Source organism: Perissodus microlepis, chromosome 13 (genome assembly GCF_051167445.1).
Source record: "Perissodus microlepis isolate ML-2025 ecotype Zambia chromosome 13, ASM5116744v1, whole genome shotgun sequence".
In the NCBI taxonomy this organism is placed as follows: domain Eukaryota; kingdom Metazoa; phylum Chordata; class Actinopteri; order Cichliformes; family Cichlidae; genus Perissodus; species Perissodus microlepis.
The window spans coordinates 26140078-26158110 of record NC_140473.1 but is presented as its reverse complement, the minus strand read 5'-3'; the positions used below and the strand labels follow the sequence as shown (position 1 = coordinate 26158110).

At 38.1% G+C, this 18033-nt stretch overlaps 1 protein-coding gene across 1 annotated transcript in view; it reads left to right on the top strand.

The window, feature by feature from the left end:
- cdh5 (cadherin 5) overlaps window positions 1–10000 on the top strand; it is a 38357-nt gene extending 28357 nt beyond the window's left edge. The window contains exons 14-15 of the mRNA XM_084948330.1: window positions 3517–3649; window positions 4649–10000. Of these exons, the coding sequence (XP_084804456.1) occupies window positions 3517–3649; window positions 4649–5033 (518 nt within the window). The 3' untranslated portion in view covers window positions 5034–10000. The remainder of the gene's footprint in view (window positions 1–3516; window positions 3650–4648) is intronic.
- Window positions 10001–18033: the final 8033 nt, after the last annotated feature.

Below are 18033 nucleotides of genomic sequence, written 5' to 3'. Positions count from 1 at the left end.
TTTTGCAGAATCGTTTAATTTCTGCACTCGGTCTGGCTCGTGAAATGCAAAAGCATTTTGTCTGATTTCAAAGCTAGAAATTAATCTTACCTAAAAATCTATTTTTCCACTGTTCTCCAGTGGAAAAATCTATTTTTCCACTGTTCTCCAGTGGTCAGATGTGTTTTCTCACCCTCAGAGGCTCACTGAAGTGTACTCCAGGGTGTCATCTGGAGTCTTGTGGTGTAGTGGTTAACATTTTCACCTTATGTGTGAAAGATCTCTGGTTTGAGACCAGGAGGAAACACAAAAAATGCTCAAAGGGGTCACATGCTTGGAAAAATGAGAGGGGCATAAAAAATGTGCCAAATAAACTAATAAGAGAGCAGCTGAAAAAAAACCCATAATATGGGTATGGATGAAGCAAAGCACATCCAAGGGGATCTGGAAGTGAAAAAGGAGATACAACTTTCAAACAGAAAGGGCAATGAAACATGTCACATTTTAACCCACTGTGTAGACAGCCATGTTTATGCCTGGAATAGAGATTGGATAAAAAAATGTTGTTGTTGGAAGTAGGAAAAGTTTTAAAAATGAACAATAGGACTTGAAAAAAATTCTAAACAACAGGGAAAAAAACAACATTTTCACTCGCCTTGTTTTGGGTTTGTTTGCGTTTACACACAACAAATAATAAACAAGCTTTTGTGAAATATTTGAAGATTGAATCAAAGATAGATGCCTAAATGTTTAGACAGACAGTAATGTAAAAATAGTACTTTTCTTCGTTCTTCTTTAACTTTTTACCGGTAAGCAGAGAACTTCTGTATATATTGTTATTCTCTGAGAGAAATTCATGAAGACAGCATCAGTGATAGATGCAAAAAGCCAGTGCTGAGTGATCGGGACACGTGCACAGATTCACTTGCCCTTGCTTTGTGATAAATAAGATTTGTGTTTTGCGGGGAACATTTTCCCCTTCTGGTGTTGTTGGTTTTATGAATAATGCAGCGGCGGATGTGAAAATAATGCCTGTAGTTGTGCGCTCAATATTCTCTTTGATACCTTCGCCCCCTGCCTTTTTTGTATTTATCTGGGAAAAAGAGACAGTTGTCATGTTGGATGAGAGGCACACTGGAGATACTTGGCCAAACAAGAGGGATGTGGAATGAGATGTACTGAAGAAGGAAGGAAAAAAGAAGAGGAACTTTAAGATAAGGAGGGATGGAGGCAAAGTGACACGTGGAAAAAAGTGTATATCAAGACTTAGATCCTGGATGTGGAGAGTGGTGAAACAGGCGGACAGATGTAAGACAGTGAATTGAGGTGGAATGAGACCGGCTGAGTGACAGAGAGACAGAAAGAGGTTAAAGAAGAGAGACATGGAAGAGGAGAATTGTGGGAAAAGCAGCAGAAGAATAGGAGTGGTAATGAGGGGAGTTTATCAGTTCTTTAGGTGCCGTCTGCTTATCAAGCACCACCAAACACTCAACCTATTAACTATTAATACACTCCTTCACTATCGGGCCTTTTCCCCTTCATTTTTTCCCTTCATCTCCCCCTTCCTCTGTTTCTTTCCCTGTGGGTCTCTCTGTCTCCCTAACTTCCCCCTTCTATCTCTCCTTCTCTTTATCAAACAGCCCCAACACAGGCTAGATTAACTATTTAATGCACTTGTCATTATCTGTCAGGGCCCAAAGCAATTTAGCGTGCTCCCCATTCACAGGCACATTTTCTCACATGAAGCCGGGTTTGACACACGAAAAGACATTTTTTCTCAGTCCTTCTCTAAAGAAAGGGCTTCTTTTTTTCCCCCTCTCTTTTCTTGTCCCTCTAAGTCTGATATCTCCAGAGCTTATTAAACTGCAGAGCATGTGTTGTAAAAGATTAATCTGTTGGTTTCCCATGCAAACTTAAATTAGTCCCACTCACCCTCAGCTAAAAGGCATGGCTAATGCTGCCCGTCCGCTGAGAGAGAAAGAGGTTCATATCGGGACCGAGGCTTGGGGCCTAATCTAATGTCAAATGTATCCTTCCTTCTCTCCTTGTCGCTCTCTTTCTCTCCTGATTTCCTCACCCCTAAGTCGCCAGTTTCTTCCACTTCCTCCTCCCCTCAATCAGTGCCCTCCCCCCCTTTTTTGTTTTCTTCTTTTTTCTCTTGCTTCCTTGTCCTCTGTACTCTGTGCCCACTGACATGCAGCGTGTAATCAAAAACTTTACTGAGCTTTTTTTACCCTACTTTTTATCAAGTTTGGCCTTTTGAACCTACTTTAATGTCATCATAATGTTGTGTACAAGTCAATTCGTTTAATTTTAGAGTAAGCCTGGTTGTTCTGGAAACAATTACAGTTATAGCTTCAGTTTATGAATGATCAGACCGGCTCTAGTGTAACAGCCTGTAGATAAAATCATAAGGGGATTATCGTAAGGGGCTGCCCATCATTCTCTCTGAGATTGTTTTACACACAATAGCAAAGAGCTATTTCATGCAGACTATGAAGTCGAGCTCAGCTGTTATCCTTCTACACATCTAATTGGTCGATATCTAATCAAGTGCATAGCTGCTTCAGCCTGCCCACAGTTGCTCTACATGTTTAAGCCACTTTGCAACCCACCTCCCTCACAGCTGGGTTCCTGTGTGGAAATAAAAGACATTTATAAATAACAGCATACTTGTTCATAGCTGCTTATTACAGGAATACAGATTGATTGATGTTCCAGTGGAATTTTTAAAGTTACTAATGTCACAGTTCGAGTCAGATTATACTTTCATATAATCTATAATCTTGCACGTTTAATTAGGTTTAGAGTTAGGCCTTGTTCTGCTAGAATATTTTGCCCTGTGCACAGCATGCTACCTCGATTGTTTTTGAGACAGACATAATTAAAAGTCTCAAGTCTGATAATTGTCTTTGTTTCTTGAACTGAAACAAATGTTTTTCTTTATTGATTCGGTGATTTAAGACTCCCATTGTTACACCCCCTCCCCCCGTTTCTCTCTTTCACGATTGTTTATTTCATCGTCATCTGCTTCTCTTTCCTTTCCTTCTCAACACCCCTGCACGTTGTTTTCTCACACTCATTTCCACTTCCCTCATTGTGTTTACTGAAATTCCCTTCCTGTCTTTTATGCTCCCCTTTCTTGTCTTTCTTTGTGCAGTTACTCTGTGCATGTCTCTGGCTGAGTAGATTCACTTAAGGTTTTCACGCTTGGGGCGAACGTCTCAGATACCTTAAACCATCTATTCCTCATTTTCTCTCCTTCGTCACTGCACTGTTCTCTAGTCTCATTCCCTTGTCAGTGCTCTACTTTTCTCACTTGTTTCCTGGCCCCATTCTTATTCTGCTTTGGTTGCGAGTCTCTATCATGATTTCACAGTCATAGAGCCATTGGTCTGAAAGGATAAATGAGTAAATGCAGTCTGTCTTTTTGTTTTACTGTTGATGTCTTCATTTTCTACCAACAGCAGTTTTGATTCGCTGTGCTGGATGTCAGCCAAGTAGATTCTAAACACACGTTTCTTTTCTGCTTTTAAGTCATAGTGATCCTGTTCGTGATGAGGAAACGCTACCAGAAGGATTCTCTGGCCAATATGAAAAACAGCGGAGAGATTCATGAGCAGCTGGTCACATACGATGAGGAGGGAGGAGGAGAGATGGACACTAATGGGTATGCAGATGAAAAGAAGCACCGCTATACACTTTTAAACTGACAACTTGAATATAACTGAAATGAGTTTATCAGCAGCCCCCTTTTTTGCAGACTTACATTTGATTCTATTTTCTTTATAAACCTCTCAAAGGAAAGATTTTTAACCTCTGAATGAAACAACAAAAACCCAAGAATTTATAAAGTCTTGTCAAAGAATGACAGAAAATCCATTTTAAGTAAAAATGTAAAATAAATGTTGCTTCTTACTCACACTTTCAGCAATGCCAGTGGGGCCATTAATGCTCTTTTTTATGTCATTAATTTCTCTTTTGTGGCTGCCATGCATAAAAAAAACAGCTCACAAAAACTGAAGGGAGCTTTAATTATTTAAATGTAGGATTGAAACTGTCTACTGGAACATAGACAGCTTTTTAAACATTTAAACATTCCTCTTTACCTTATACTGTTTGTGTTTCTATTGCTTACATCCTGATATTCATATTTTTAAAATAAATGAAGCAGATATATTCAGCGTTTCTTATGATTTTTTATGGTTTCTTTGCATAATCCTTTTATTATTATAAAATCCTTGACAACAAACAATAAAGTGTGCTACCTCCTATATCTCCACTTATCTGCACTTTAATCTAATCTTATCTACTGACTTAGTTTTACCTAATCTAATTCTAAATATCACTAGAGATCCACATAATTCAGTTAAACTATCCATATTAAATGTACCAGAACTCACTGTTTGCCGATAAAAGCCACAAACGCAAGTTAATATAAGAATATCTAAGTTGCAGAGTAGCTAAGACACTACATTACTATTGGTGACTTTCTAAAATATATTTAAAAAGACAAAAAGATAAAATATAACTTGATAGTTGAGCTGTAGCATTAAGCATTCTGTAATAAATATGTCAGTGGACATATTTAAATGTCCGTACCCAGAAAATCTCTGTGATGAAGAAATGTGATCAGCAAATTTACTCACTCTATCCTCTTTTCTTTTAGTTATGATGTCTCAATCCTCACTTCCGCTTGCCATGACGGTTCCCTGCTTCGCCACCAAGATCACCGCCCCCACCCCTCACTCTACGCCATGGTCCAGAAACCCCCCCACCACACTCAGCCCACCGCATGTAAGGGCGACATGGCAGCGATGATTGAGGTAAAGAAAGACGAAGCTGATCACGACCGAGATGGATTCCCTTATGACACTCTCCACATCTACGGCTACGAGGGACCCGAGTCTTTAGCCGGAAGTCTCAGCTCTCTGGGAAGTTCCTCTACTGGTTCGAACTTGGATTATGACTTTCTCAACGATTGGGGCCCGAGGTTCAGGACCCTGGCAGAGCTCTATGGTGTAGATGGCCCAGATTACTACCATCAGTACTGATACGACATACCACCACATAATGACAAATCATACACATACATAACAAACATACAGCTTGATACAGTAATCAGAAAGAGCCATAGCAATACACTCACATACTGACCAGAAGCATGCAGGAAATATACACATTCACACAGAAACAGACCTACAGTAGATAACCGTTCTTGAGAGACTTCTCCAGCTCCTCAAAACAAAATCAGGGAGCTCCTTTTTATCCAGTAATAATGACTAACTTCTGTTATGATGTGTAATTCAGTGAATCCATTAGTGTGTTGTGCCTCTGTCTGTTCACTCCCAGTCAAAAGAAAAGAAAAAGCTTCATCAAAATCCTGGAAGCTCCATGAAGTTGAGTCAAGGAGGCTCTTCTTTTTTCCTGTTTCCAGTGAAATATTGGAAAGATTTTAAAGGAACAGAACACCAGGACATCTTTGATAGAAATAATAGAAATAGTGGCTTCATACATTTGCAAGAGGACTGATTATTTGGTGACAATACGAGATCCACACCATGAGGATTTTCCTTTACAGCAGTGTTGTGAGTTTTACACGGTAACCCTTTTATTCTGAAAAAGGTCTAAGCAGGTGAAGCCAGTTGGGTTGGGTATGGATGGGTATGGATAATCCAGTCTCTTTCAGTGATGTTACTCAATTACTTAATTTCTTTTGCATTTAATAATTTTGCAGCAGCATTTTGAAATATGATTTTTCCCCCCTGTGGTGATTTTGGCAAAAGACACAGACTATTGAAGATGAAAAGTTTATAACGATTCATTTTGTATCCCCTAAAATAAGCATTAACTTTCCCCATCATATTGGCCTGTTAATGTATGATTAACTGAATTCATATATTTAAATCCTTATATCCTGTTTAACATTAAAATGTATTGCTAATATAATATTGCAGACTCTGAAAATTAGTTCATTTTGCTACAAAGAGAATTAAAGGAATCATAATAATTCAATCCAACAGGGGCTGCAAAATGCTGCGTGTGAAAGCAACTCACTGCTGATCTTTTTTTTCCCCTTCGTTCTTTTTTTCTCTCTCTTTTGGTATACGCCGTGTGATCTCTTCTAACTTTGATGTGTGGGGTTTTTTTATGAATTTGACAAAAGGGACATGAACATGGGGAGAACGAGGTGATTTTATTTTTGATCTGTAGTTGATGATTTGATTTGTAAATATGATTGCTTGAGGGGCTTACTGTACTGGGAAACTCTGAGCAGCCACACGAGTTTAAGCTCAAAGGGGTTTGAAGTGTTTGATCACAGCAAGATGCCAGTTATGTTTTCTTCATCTGAAATACTAGAAGAGACCGTCTCTGAGGAAAGTTCAGCTCTGTAAAGTCTACTTTGTTCATCAGAGCGTCAAGTCCGATGGGTTATTTTGTGACGTGCCCATTGAGTTCGTGATTTTTCTGAGGTCCAGACATGACATCAGGTGTCTGAACAGTAGTCAACAGAATTCAAAAGAAGCATCAGAAGTCCCTGATTTTTTTTTGCTGTTTTTTAAGGTGAAAACCTTAAAAAACCTTTCCCGCTTTGTGTTCCTAAAACCAACCCTCTGATATGAATAAGGTCATTTTCCGAGTAAGTCATTTTGCCCATTTTCTCAGTTATCTTCTGCTCTGAAAAGAGAAAAGACAATCGACAGACAGACAGAAAGGAAATGACGCTACTGCTTCTCAGACAGAATTACAGCATGTTCCCAGGGTTTATTTGACAGAACCCATCATCACAGTTATTGTTGAGATGAAAGCCTAATTCTCAGAGGCCTACTGGAACAAAAGTAATTCAGACAACTCAGGAAGCACAGAGCTGGAAAAGCAGCTAGTTGGGCAGCCACAATGACTCTGAGGTGGCTTGAATAACTTTAACCTCTAAACCTTCTTGGCTGCTATCAGATCATAAAACTTGAGATGAAAAATACCCCAAACTTTTTGATAGTCTAGATGGTTACTTAATATAGCTACTAAAAGTTAGGTAATAGTTTCTCCTAATAGTTGTGTAGGATTATTTCTACCTTGAATTTTAGCATTAGATAGTAAGGATATTCTACTTAGCAACGGATACGGCGCTCCTTGGCGTCAAATTGAAGTTTTGTCTATAAAATGTCAATAAATATGAGAAATACCCACAAGAGTTTCTCAAAAACCAAAGTAGCTCCTTTTTTCCTTTCCAGATATGCTGGATATTTGGCCTGCCCCGTCTCTTAAGTAATCAGGAACAACCAATCACAAGGCCGCACTCGGTAGCGTTTAAACAATAATCACAGATCTTTTAGATTATTGCACGAACGAATGCCCAGGAAATAAACCATTGTTTCTGCATTCATTCATAAAGCACCACGAAGGTAGAAGGTCACCATTGTCTGTGATTATTGTGACATCTGTGAATCTAGTACCAATTGTTGCTGATAGTACCACCCTACTGAACACACACACAGCCTAGTGTGTTTCTTTTGTCTTTTTTAAAAAAAAAGTAATTTCATTTCAGTTTATTTAACCTGCTATTCAGTCCCAGGAATTGGAATTGAACTTGTTCCCTTAAAACTCAGTCCTGCTTGGAATGCCTTTTGATAAACAGTGAGACAATAGCTGGAAGTCCTCTCAACGCCTTCCTGTTGGGGTTTAAATATATATATATATATATACATACACTTAGCCAGTTCCTTCTCCTCAGTCTCAGCTTTGCTCTCCTTGTTTGCCTCACCATATCTCCTCGGCGCTGTCTTTTTCTCCGTCGTCTAATCAGTGAGACCAAACAGTGGACTCAACTTCCTGTCCATCTGGGAGGTTGTGCCCGCCTCTTCCTGTCTGTGTTATCTTTCTCCTGGGCCAACACATTGTGCTCACTTCCTGCAAGTCCAGCCTGAGAAATGGGCTTGAAGAGGAAGGGGGAGCGAGGCAAGGAGCAGCATGGGATGAGGTTGGGGGTTAAGAAGAAAGAAAGACAAAAAGAACAATGCAGAGCAATGATTAGTTTTCCAGCTGAACAGAAACACCTCAGAGCAAAGATGTGTTTTTTTTGACCTGTACAATTTGCCATCCTCATGAAAGAAGGCTGATCCCACCAGTAAATATTAAGTTTATTTAAAAAAAACAAAAACAAACAAACACAGTCTCACTTTTGTGGCTTCAAAATGGCAGGAATGGAATCTTAAGTACTCTTACCTTCAGTTTATTTCTCCTCATTGTTTTTAGGCATTGCACTCATGATCTTGGTCAAAAGCAACCCACTGTTTTTGTAAGTGTAAAAAAACCTTCAAAGATCTCTTAAAAATTCTGGCACAACAAGCACCACTGCTAAAAAAAAAAACATTTCTAGAATCTAAGAATCTTAGCTAGTTTTATAATCCATGTCCTCGCTCGGTGAACAAACAATGGCTCATTTTTCTGTCTGACATCTTTGTTTGAGTCAAAGAATGGAAACAAACTTTGTAAACTTTGGTTCAATTTTGCTTCATTGTGCAGTGAAAGAAAAACTTTTTGTCTTGTTATTTCAAGCTATTTCGTGGCTCTAAAAGTAACAGTAATTTTTTTTTATGTGTGTGTGCGTGTGTGTATGTTCACCATTATTGTAATCATGGCTGTTATTTAAAAGGTGTTCCCGTGAAAAAGAAAAACTTCATTGTTAAAAACCAGCAGGCTGTAGCAGAGACAGGTGCTCCATTATCTACTTTCCTAAAAGCAACAAGTGCTGGCTGTACTTAGGTGAGAAAAGCTGGCACATTATTCGAGGCAGATGGACATTCGTAAGCAATTTTGGCCAGCAGTATTTTCAACTTGTTTAGCTCGTTCCAAAATGATATAAAAATGTAGCACATACATTTTTATGAAAAAATCCATTAATAGAATACATCAATCATTAAACACTTCCAAAACATGGACCATATAGTCAGACATGGTGTAATATTTTCCAGACCATGTCATATTTATTTTTTCTTTGTGTGCTGCCAGGACCAAGACTTGAACATATTGGTTTAGACTAACATGTTTCTTCCAATCCATCATGCCCAGCATGCTTTCATTTTTAGGAATTTTCTTGAGCTCTTCACCCGCTTCTCCACACTTATTCATCAGATTTTGCAACTTCCAACATTTTTCAAGTATTACAATAACACGCTACGGGACAATGACAGCCATACGAGTGCCATAATTAATTTGATATGTTGGTTATCAGTGGTTGTGGGAGGACATTTACCTCCCCTGCTGAAGGAGTCACCTTGGAAGCAGTGAAAATGAAACCTCTCAGGGTGGGATCCCAACACAAAAAAGTTATTCACATGAACGTGAAGAAACAAAAATATGTAGTGTGGTTTAAAAGACAACATTTAAGTGTTTTTCTTCTGTTTCTGTCTAATGTTTCAACAAGGGATTTTATTTTGAAATGTATATAGAAAAAATGTGCCTAATAGGGATCTTTCTCTGGCCTCACCTTGTTTATTTTTTTCTTATTGTTGCTATTATTTTTGCCTAAATAACTGTATTTAAAGGATTTTAAACTTGACACTCTCTTTTTTTAATTGCTGTATAAAGGAAAACTAGATTCAGTTTCAGCACATGAAAGAAAATAGTGTTTGATGCATGAATGAGTCCTCGAGTGAATATGTAACTTTCTGCTTGTGTGTCCACTTTTGTGTGTGTGTGCGTGTGTGTGTGCAAGGGTGCTTGTGATTGTACCATGACTGTACCCATATAGATATACACACAAACGAGTATCAGACCAGTTAAAAAAAAAACAAAAAAGGGAAAGAAACTACATTTCTCTTGTGTGAAAAAATAAGGTCTGCAAGGGAGCGACATGTGCCTTTACTCTTTAAAAAAAAAAAAAAAAAACATGTAAAGAAAAAGAAAAAATGCTTTTTTTTTATGGTGAACACGATGTTTTCTATAGTGTTTCATGGTGTACAGCAACTACTTTTTATTACATGAATTTTTGTAAGTGTAGAAGAATAAAAATCCACTCAAATATGTTTTGTTTGTCTGGTGATTTTTACCGACACTTTGGGACAGAAGAAAATATTTCACCAAATGAACTATAAAATGTTAAATGGACTGGTTTATATACAGCACATTTCTGCTCTGCTTGAGCTTTACACAACATGTTTCATTCGCCCATTCAGAGAAGCACTTCTTTTTCTACACCTAAGGGTAGATCAAACATTCACACTTGGGTGCTTGAGAAGCAACTTGGGTTAAGCATCTTGCCCGAGGATAGTACGATAGGTGAATGGAGCAGCCAAGGGTCAAACCACCAACCTTCCAATTAGTAGATGAGCTGCTCTACCTCCTGAGCTGCAGCCAAGACATCTGTGCTGAATAAATGTGGATGTACTAGCTCACCGGTTTATTTTTATACTAAAAAATATTCAAGTAAGCTCTGACAACCATTTCAAATTGCATCAGCTTGTAAATTCCACTATCTGATGATATGATACATGATGCCAGTAAGTGGCTGCCTCCAGTTTTGAACCACCCCAGATGACTTCAAGTAGCCAGAGGTTCTTGTATTTTTAAGTGGTCTTGAGCAATAGTCCTCCTCATAGATTTTCTGAAGGTCTTTGGCTGCTTTTTAATTCTTTTTCAACCCAGAACATTTTCAGAGGAATGATTTTGTTTGTTTGTTTGTTTGCTTTTTGGTGTGTTTGTTAATCTATTTAACTGACCTATGAATCAGTCAAGCATAAACAAGCACCTAACTCAACAAGTGGTGTACCTACACATAAAAAACAACTTAGCAAAGAAAAAATATTGTAAATTGTATCTGTAGGCATTTTATTAGCAGCCTGTCGCAAAAATGCATAATTTGTTCTGATTTCTTCAGCCGAATCAATGAATATAATATCCCAAAGACCTATTAGCTGCAAACTTGGCAAATCCCAGCAAGGTGTCAAGGGTGTCCTTAAAAATGTAATGAAACTGGACAAGTGAGGGGCAAAAGAAAAAAAAAAAGACTATCTACAGCAGATGAACATGTGAAAGTCATTTCCTTAAGAAACTTTTCAGCATGACAGTGATGCCAAGAAAACTGCTAATACAGTAAAAGCATACCTGGACAGAAAAACACACTTTGAATAACCTCTCCAGCGCCCAGAACTCAACATTATTGAAGTATTGTGGGATCTTGACAGAACTAAAGGCACTTTAATTCTTTTTTATTTATATGTCGCCAAATTACAAAAACCGTTGCCTCAAGGTGCTTTATATTGTAAAGTAAAGACCCTACAATAATACAGAGGAAACAGAAAAATTCAGCCAGCAAACAAAGAAGAGCTTTCGAACGTCCTTCAAGAAGCCTGGAGAACCATTACTATTAAGAGTACTTAAAGAAACTGGAAGAGGACTTGACTTGAGTTCAGACTCTACTGAAGAATAAAGGTGCTGATAATAAATATTGACTTTTAAGTTTGTTGGAGCTGTACAAATTCTGTTTTTGCCTCATATAGTGTATTTCCATGTGTGTTTGCACATTATCGAATAGATAGCTGCACATATTTACCATTTTGCAAGCAGAATATAAAGAAATGAGGAGTGACTTTTCTAGAGCACGTTATACTGGAAGGCTTACAATACAGCTTGAAAGAACATTTAAAAAACTACATATTGAAAATATTTAAACTCCACAGAGTAATAGCAATCCCTGAGATTATAGTATATGCATATATGTGAAGGACTGATAATAACAATTTGATGGGCTAAAAACAACTCAATGGGGTGATTTCATTCAACACAAAGCTTTTTTTGTTTACATAATCAACCAAACTTAATCACAAGATCCTTAATGGCCAGATACTGTTCAACAAATTAATATGATAGGGGTGGGAATTCTTAAACACCTAACTAATCTTCAAGTTTTTAAGTTTTTTTAAGGTTTTATTCAGTATCAAAAGTGCCTGTGAGAGAAAAGGAGGAGAACATGAACAATATTTTCTGTCACATCACTCTGTTGAAGAACAACAAGAAACAAAGAAAAAGAACAGCAGGTACCATATGTGGTGTGTCTGCCTTTTCATGACAAAAACACGCCTAAGTCTCATGCAAAGAAAAAGTGGAATTTACCGGGATAACCCACTAAATGTTTTTTTGTCAGGTTTAAAGTGTCAACATGGGTCTGAAAAACCAAAATACTAGCAAGTTCTCTAACACGGTGAGACCAGCTCTGTTCCTTTGTGTAAAATGATCCAGCATGTCAAAGATTACACATTGTGGGGCCGTGTGAGGAAAAGCTCTGATCTCCCTCACCTTAATCCTTGACAAGCGATCAGATGTGAGTTGGAGGATATCCTGTGTTTTTCTCCTTTTTTAACATGAGTGTAAATTCACCTCAGGTTCGTGCAGTTTTATTGTTGTAGGGCCTGTAGTGGATTTGGGTTTGAGACCTCCATATGTGATCATGTCCATATGCGACGTGACTCATTCTACATGTCCACGGGGTTAAAACAGAGAAACAGACACAGACGTGAATAAGAAGGAAATACCAGAGTGACATCTGCTCTTTTGGGACTTCTTGGGAGCCACACACACACACAGACACACACACACACACACACAAACAGTTAAAACTTCGAGAGTGGAAATTTTGTGATCGTGATCTAGCTGATAAATTATGCTATAAATTAGGACCAGTGTTCTTACACCCTCAGGCTTTACTCAGTGCAGTATTACTGGCCTTATATCGACCTACAAGCTAATACCTGTATATATTTATAAACCTTTTCACAAGTCTTTTGATGTTAACATCAGAATACATAATTAGCCTTACAAAATAATTCATATGCATATTAAAAAATACTGATTATCCTACACTCTATACCACCGTACTTTTACCATTGCTTCTAAGAATGGAGACCCAGCAGTCATTAGTGGTTTTCAGTATCTGAATGAACAACATATTTTTCCCATTAGAACACTCTGATTTAAAGACTTTGTATATTTAAACAATGAACTTCTCATTAGCTCTACCTAGAGAGCACAATGACTGTACGACCCTCAAGCCCTGCACATTTATCAGCATTCAAGCTTTCATATTTTCTCACATTTACAATTACACCCTAATTCAGTCTAATAAGAAAGTGGGATGCTTTTAAATAGCTTTTACTGTGATTTTTGAGATGCACAGACAGCAAATCCAGTCTGTCATCAGTTATTCAGGCAAGCAGCATAGCTGGGAGATGTGACAGATGTCTGCATGAAGAAGAGAGACTGAAAAGGAAAGAAAATGTTAAATGAGAGAGGAGAGAGACATACTTCCATCCCATCTCTACTTGTGTCTCAGCCTCATCTCAACTTTGGTCCATTTGTGGTGAGGATGGGACAGGACTAGCCGGCAGCCATGTGCTAAACGTTGTGCTACGGTCAAACTACGAAAATCAGACTATTAAAGTGAGGCATGCTTATACTTGAAAAAGATTACATGGAGACTGCAAATGGATAATCCTTTGAAGCCTGATCAAAGAAAGTCTGAATTTTGAAGTGGGGTGCAGTATGTGTTTACATGCAAAAGGAGTTGATACGGGTAGCTGTTTACATGACTCCAGCATGTAATCCAGTTAGAGAGCGCTCTGTCTTGTCAAGAGCGGCTGTTGTTGTTTGTTGGCATAAAAAAATAGCACAGATGAATGTGAGAGAGTGGCACAGGTATCTGTAAGGGAAACATTTTAAGTGCTCACACTGCTTCAGATTATTTTGGTTAAGGTATATGATATGCGTAGGTTTTTAGGCATTATATTTCCTTCTGATATTCTTTATTTGCAGCCTTATTTCAAGATTTCAACATGGCTTTTTGCTTAAAGGTGCTAAGAGCTAACAATCTACCCTTACATTATCCTTCAGATTGTAGGTCTAATAGTTTACACAGAGTATTGTTAGTGTAAGAAGAAACATTTATATTTTAGGCCCTTTAGATTTACCCTTTAGACATTCATTATAGATGCTAGATGAAAGGTAAAGAATACATCAAACTGTCAAAACTGTGATCTCAGATCTAAAATGACTCAGCAGAAAATAATGGAAAAGAAATGCACAAATGTCTTCAATTTTCCAACTCATGTGCAGCCAAGAGAAAATGTCTATGAGGCAACCAAAGAATGTTTTCATTTAGAAGTCATTTAAAAGAAACTTTCAAAGAAATGTTGCATAAAGAGGGTGACATTAAAAAAAACAATTTTTAAATGAATAAATCTAAATGTTGTGCCTTCCACAAAGTCATGCACCTGTGCCTAATTACATGTGCACTGTGGTATTTTGGATCTGAAACACTTTGATCTTACAGTAAAAAGAAGTCAATATAAATGTCAATGGGCTTTAACAGGGAGCAATCTTTCGAAAATGGATTTTCTTTCTGTCCAATCAAACGTGAAGAATTTCTTCCATTGTCACAGATAAACGGATGTTTTTTATAAAGCCTTCCAACTCGTCTTCTCGCCAAGCTCTTTCGATAAAATCTCATAAATAAAACGGTCTGTCTCTGTTGTTATTGCAGAAGGAGAAAAATGTTTTCTTTTGCTTGTCTGTGCAAATATTTCAGTGTGGTGTAACACAAACATCTACAGACTAAACACTGACATACAAAGGTTCTGGCCTCGTGTTGTGCATGAGGATTTGCAATTGGGTTGCTTTTGTTTTCATGTCCTCTGACGGTCTGTAAAGCAGATGTGCTGTTGTCTTTGTAATGGGAAGAAATAAAGCTGTGGCATGTAGATAAATAGGTAGATCATGGAATTGCCAGATGTAAAGGTTCAATGTGTAAGTCATGGCAGAGCAGATTACTGAAATTTACCAGTACCCCTCCCAAATGTATGCCCATTGGCAGCAGTCCTAGCCCTCATTCCTGGTTTAAAAAGCACTGCAGTCAACCATGACAAAAGCAGAGCTGCATCAAACATCCCAATGACACACTGACAAATAAACCCAAGTTCAAAACAGCCGCTACAAAAACGGGAGCACAAACGCAGACACTGCCCATGTCTAAAAGCTCATATTTGTTGGAACCACAGACATGCCGTGGTTCCCTGTTTGACTAAAGAAAAGACACACGAGGCATTTTCTAGTGAAAAATGCACTACGAGATGTTTCCCCACACAACAAGGAGACCTGTTTGACTATCATCCTGCCTGTGAACAATAAACGCTTCACAATGTGAAGAAAAAGATATTCTTTTTCCTTCCATCCTCTCCATGCTCAACACTCTTTGTTTTATCCATATCCTGTTAAGGAACAGCTGGTACTGCTGAATCGAAGCAGATTTTAAATGATGTCAAAATATTGCACCAATGATGACAGCGCAAATAATGAAAGCACTAAAAAAGTTCAGCTTTATCTTAACTGTTCATTAATTATGCATGAAATATAAATTTCAGATATGATGGAAATGTGCATTGATGTACAGGGAGAAAAGCACTGCATACATACTTTTTTGGTTAGGAGTGAAGATTGTAGCAGGGGTGCAGTTGTCACAGGTTTGTATCTTTGATACTGTTAATGTGCACTCGAAATGAGATGCAATATTTACCAGCAAAGGGGAAACAGCACTACCTGAGCAGACAGCTAGCTCTACAAGAAAACTGGAAGTGCGCTGTCTCCACACTGTGGTTCAAACCGTTAAATACATCCTTCCATGTTTTTTTCCTAGACATTTGGTTCATTTTGTTAAGAAGATGAGTAAGACATAATAGTACTTTTCAATCCGTTACTTAAAGATATCCTGATTATGATATGAAACAGGATTTTCCTTTCAAGAAAAGGATTATTTAAAAGCACCCCAAACTGAGACACTTTATGTAAATACATCTAAAGAAAATTTCCATATTATATTCACATTATATCTCCCAACTAAATGTTGTTTATGGGATTTTGTTGTTTAGGTATAACAGAAAAGAGTTATACAGCAAACCGGTCATGTCTAACGTCAAAAGAACAAAATGCAACCACAGAAAACGGAGCAGTCAAAAGGAGCAGTCAAAGCCCGAGTCCAGGTTTCAGAGTCAAAAACAGACAGATGGTCACTTAGATGCAGCAGCATGAAGGTCAAAATGCAACCTGGTAAGTGGAGAGTGGGGAACTATGTTCTGAGGGATGACCAAAACGAGGAAGTGGACGCAGGTGAGCTGACTGAAGGGGGTTAGAACCAGGTGCGATGGGTTCGTGCAGACAGGTGACTAGTAGAAAACAATGGAAGACTGAGGACATCTGGTGGGTGGATAGTGTGATGCACGATGTTGTGGCCAATAACAGCAAACCCCAAGGCAGAATTATGACAAATAGACAACAAGAAGAATGAAATTTGGTGCCAGTTGAGACCATAAGGTTGGTGAATCTACAACAGCATTATGTTAACATACATTTATAAAAACAGTCCTTGGTTACAGCAAATATTGTAGGGAAAAGTGCTACTTATTATTGTTTTGGAAATTATGTGAGATGAGATTTACTGTAAGAACTCTCAGGAGACTCAGACGTCTTACTCATAAAAATGTAAATAAGGAAAATAGATTAAAAGCGAATGTTAAGATACTTGTGAAGAGCCTCAGTTCTGAAGCTTCTTTCTCGAACAGATCATATTTATGGTCAATCTGAATTTCTCCCTGTCTTTCTAGACATGTTTGAATCAACTTTCTGAACTACTACATGCTTCTAACCCCAGTCATTAAAAACACTAATCCCATTTCAGATTAAAAGATTAATCTCAGATGACATTACATCAGTTTGACACCTCCACTGTCTCACCAAAATAGGCATTATTTTTAATAGAAAATCCTTCACAATATCCCTTTTTATGGTCTGATCAAGTTTTTTAATAGAATTTTCTATTTTGTTTGTTTGTTTTTGTTTCCATTTTATTTTCTATTCTGATATATAATTATTACAGCAATGCAAAGATCTACCGTAACAGTGCAGCCTTGCTCAAACAGAAAAGTCAGTCGCATATGCCTGTAAATTAACCTGTAAAAATCAAATTCACCTGTGGGGATTTAGTATTACACCTAAGCATTAGCATGCTGCTATAACAGCCTGCACTGTTTTGGGAAGACTTTCTACAGGATTTTAGAACATGGCTGAAGGGATTTCCATTCAGCCACAACGGCATTAATGAGGTCTGGCAACTGATGTTGGGTGATAAGGCCTGGCTAACAGTTGGGGATGCAGTTAAGCCCAACAGTATTGGATGAGGTCTAGGTTAAGGCTCTGTGCCCTGGCTGCCTGTTTTTCCATATTGAACTGGGAACATCATTTTCATTTTTTTCATGGGTTTGTGCAAAATGATGCTACTAACATAGACGTATTTGAAAAACACATGCATGCTATACTTTAGCTTTCTTTTCTACAAACACAGAAGCTGCCCAAGGGAATGCACAGTCTGACCTCAAGATCTGTGATAAAGAAGCTCCCGTTACATCTAGGACTGAAGTAGAAACCTCCAGGCTGCAAGCTTTAAACACACTATGACATTTGCTGGATTTGTAATATTGATCGTTTCTTGGTGTGCAGGAGGTCCTGGGGGTTTAAATACAGGACAGGCCCCCATTTGTCAAAAACTAGCTTTGGGAAAGTGGCCAGCTGGAAATGGCAAGGGATGTAGTTTAGTTTTAATAAATGTATTTTATTAAACTTTAAAAAAATATATATGGGAAAGTCAGTAATTTCAGCAAGGCAGTGAGTGATTGTGAGCCATATGAGTTGCCAGGTTGTTCAAAGTGCAAACGCAGAAGCCTAATAGCAGGTTAACTAGCGGGGCATCATTTATAGGCTGGGTGGTCCAGGTGAGAAACATTAAATAATAACCTTAGAGTAATAGAGTAACCTCCATCAAACCTCCAAGATAAACCGAGTGTGGGCCACTGCGTGTTAGGGCATCATTAAAATATTAGCGTTCAAACTTTTTTTTAATGGTTTCAACAGTTTGCTTTCAGTTACTGATTATTTCATACATCCTAAATTAAATGCTATCCTAAATGTATCGGAGCGTAACTGCGCTTTGTTTTTGGTGAGGGATTTCCTGGCTGC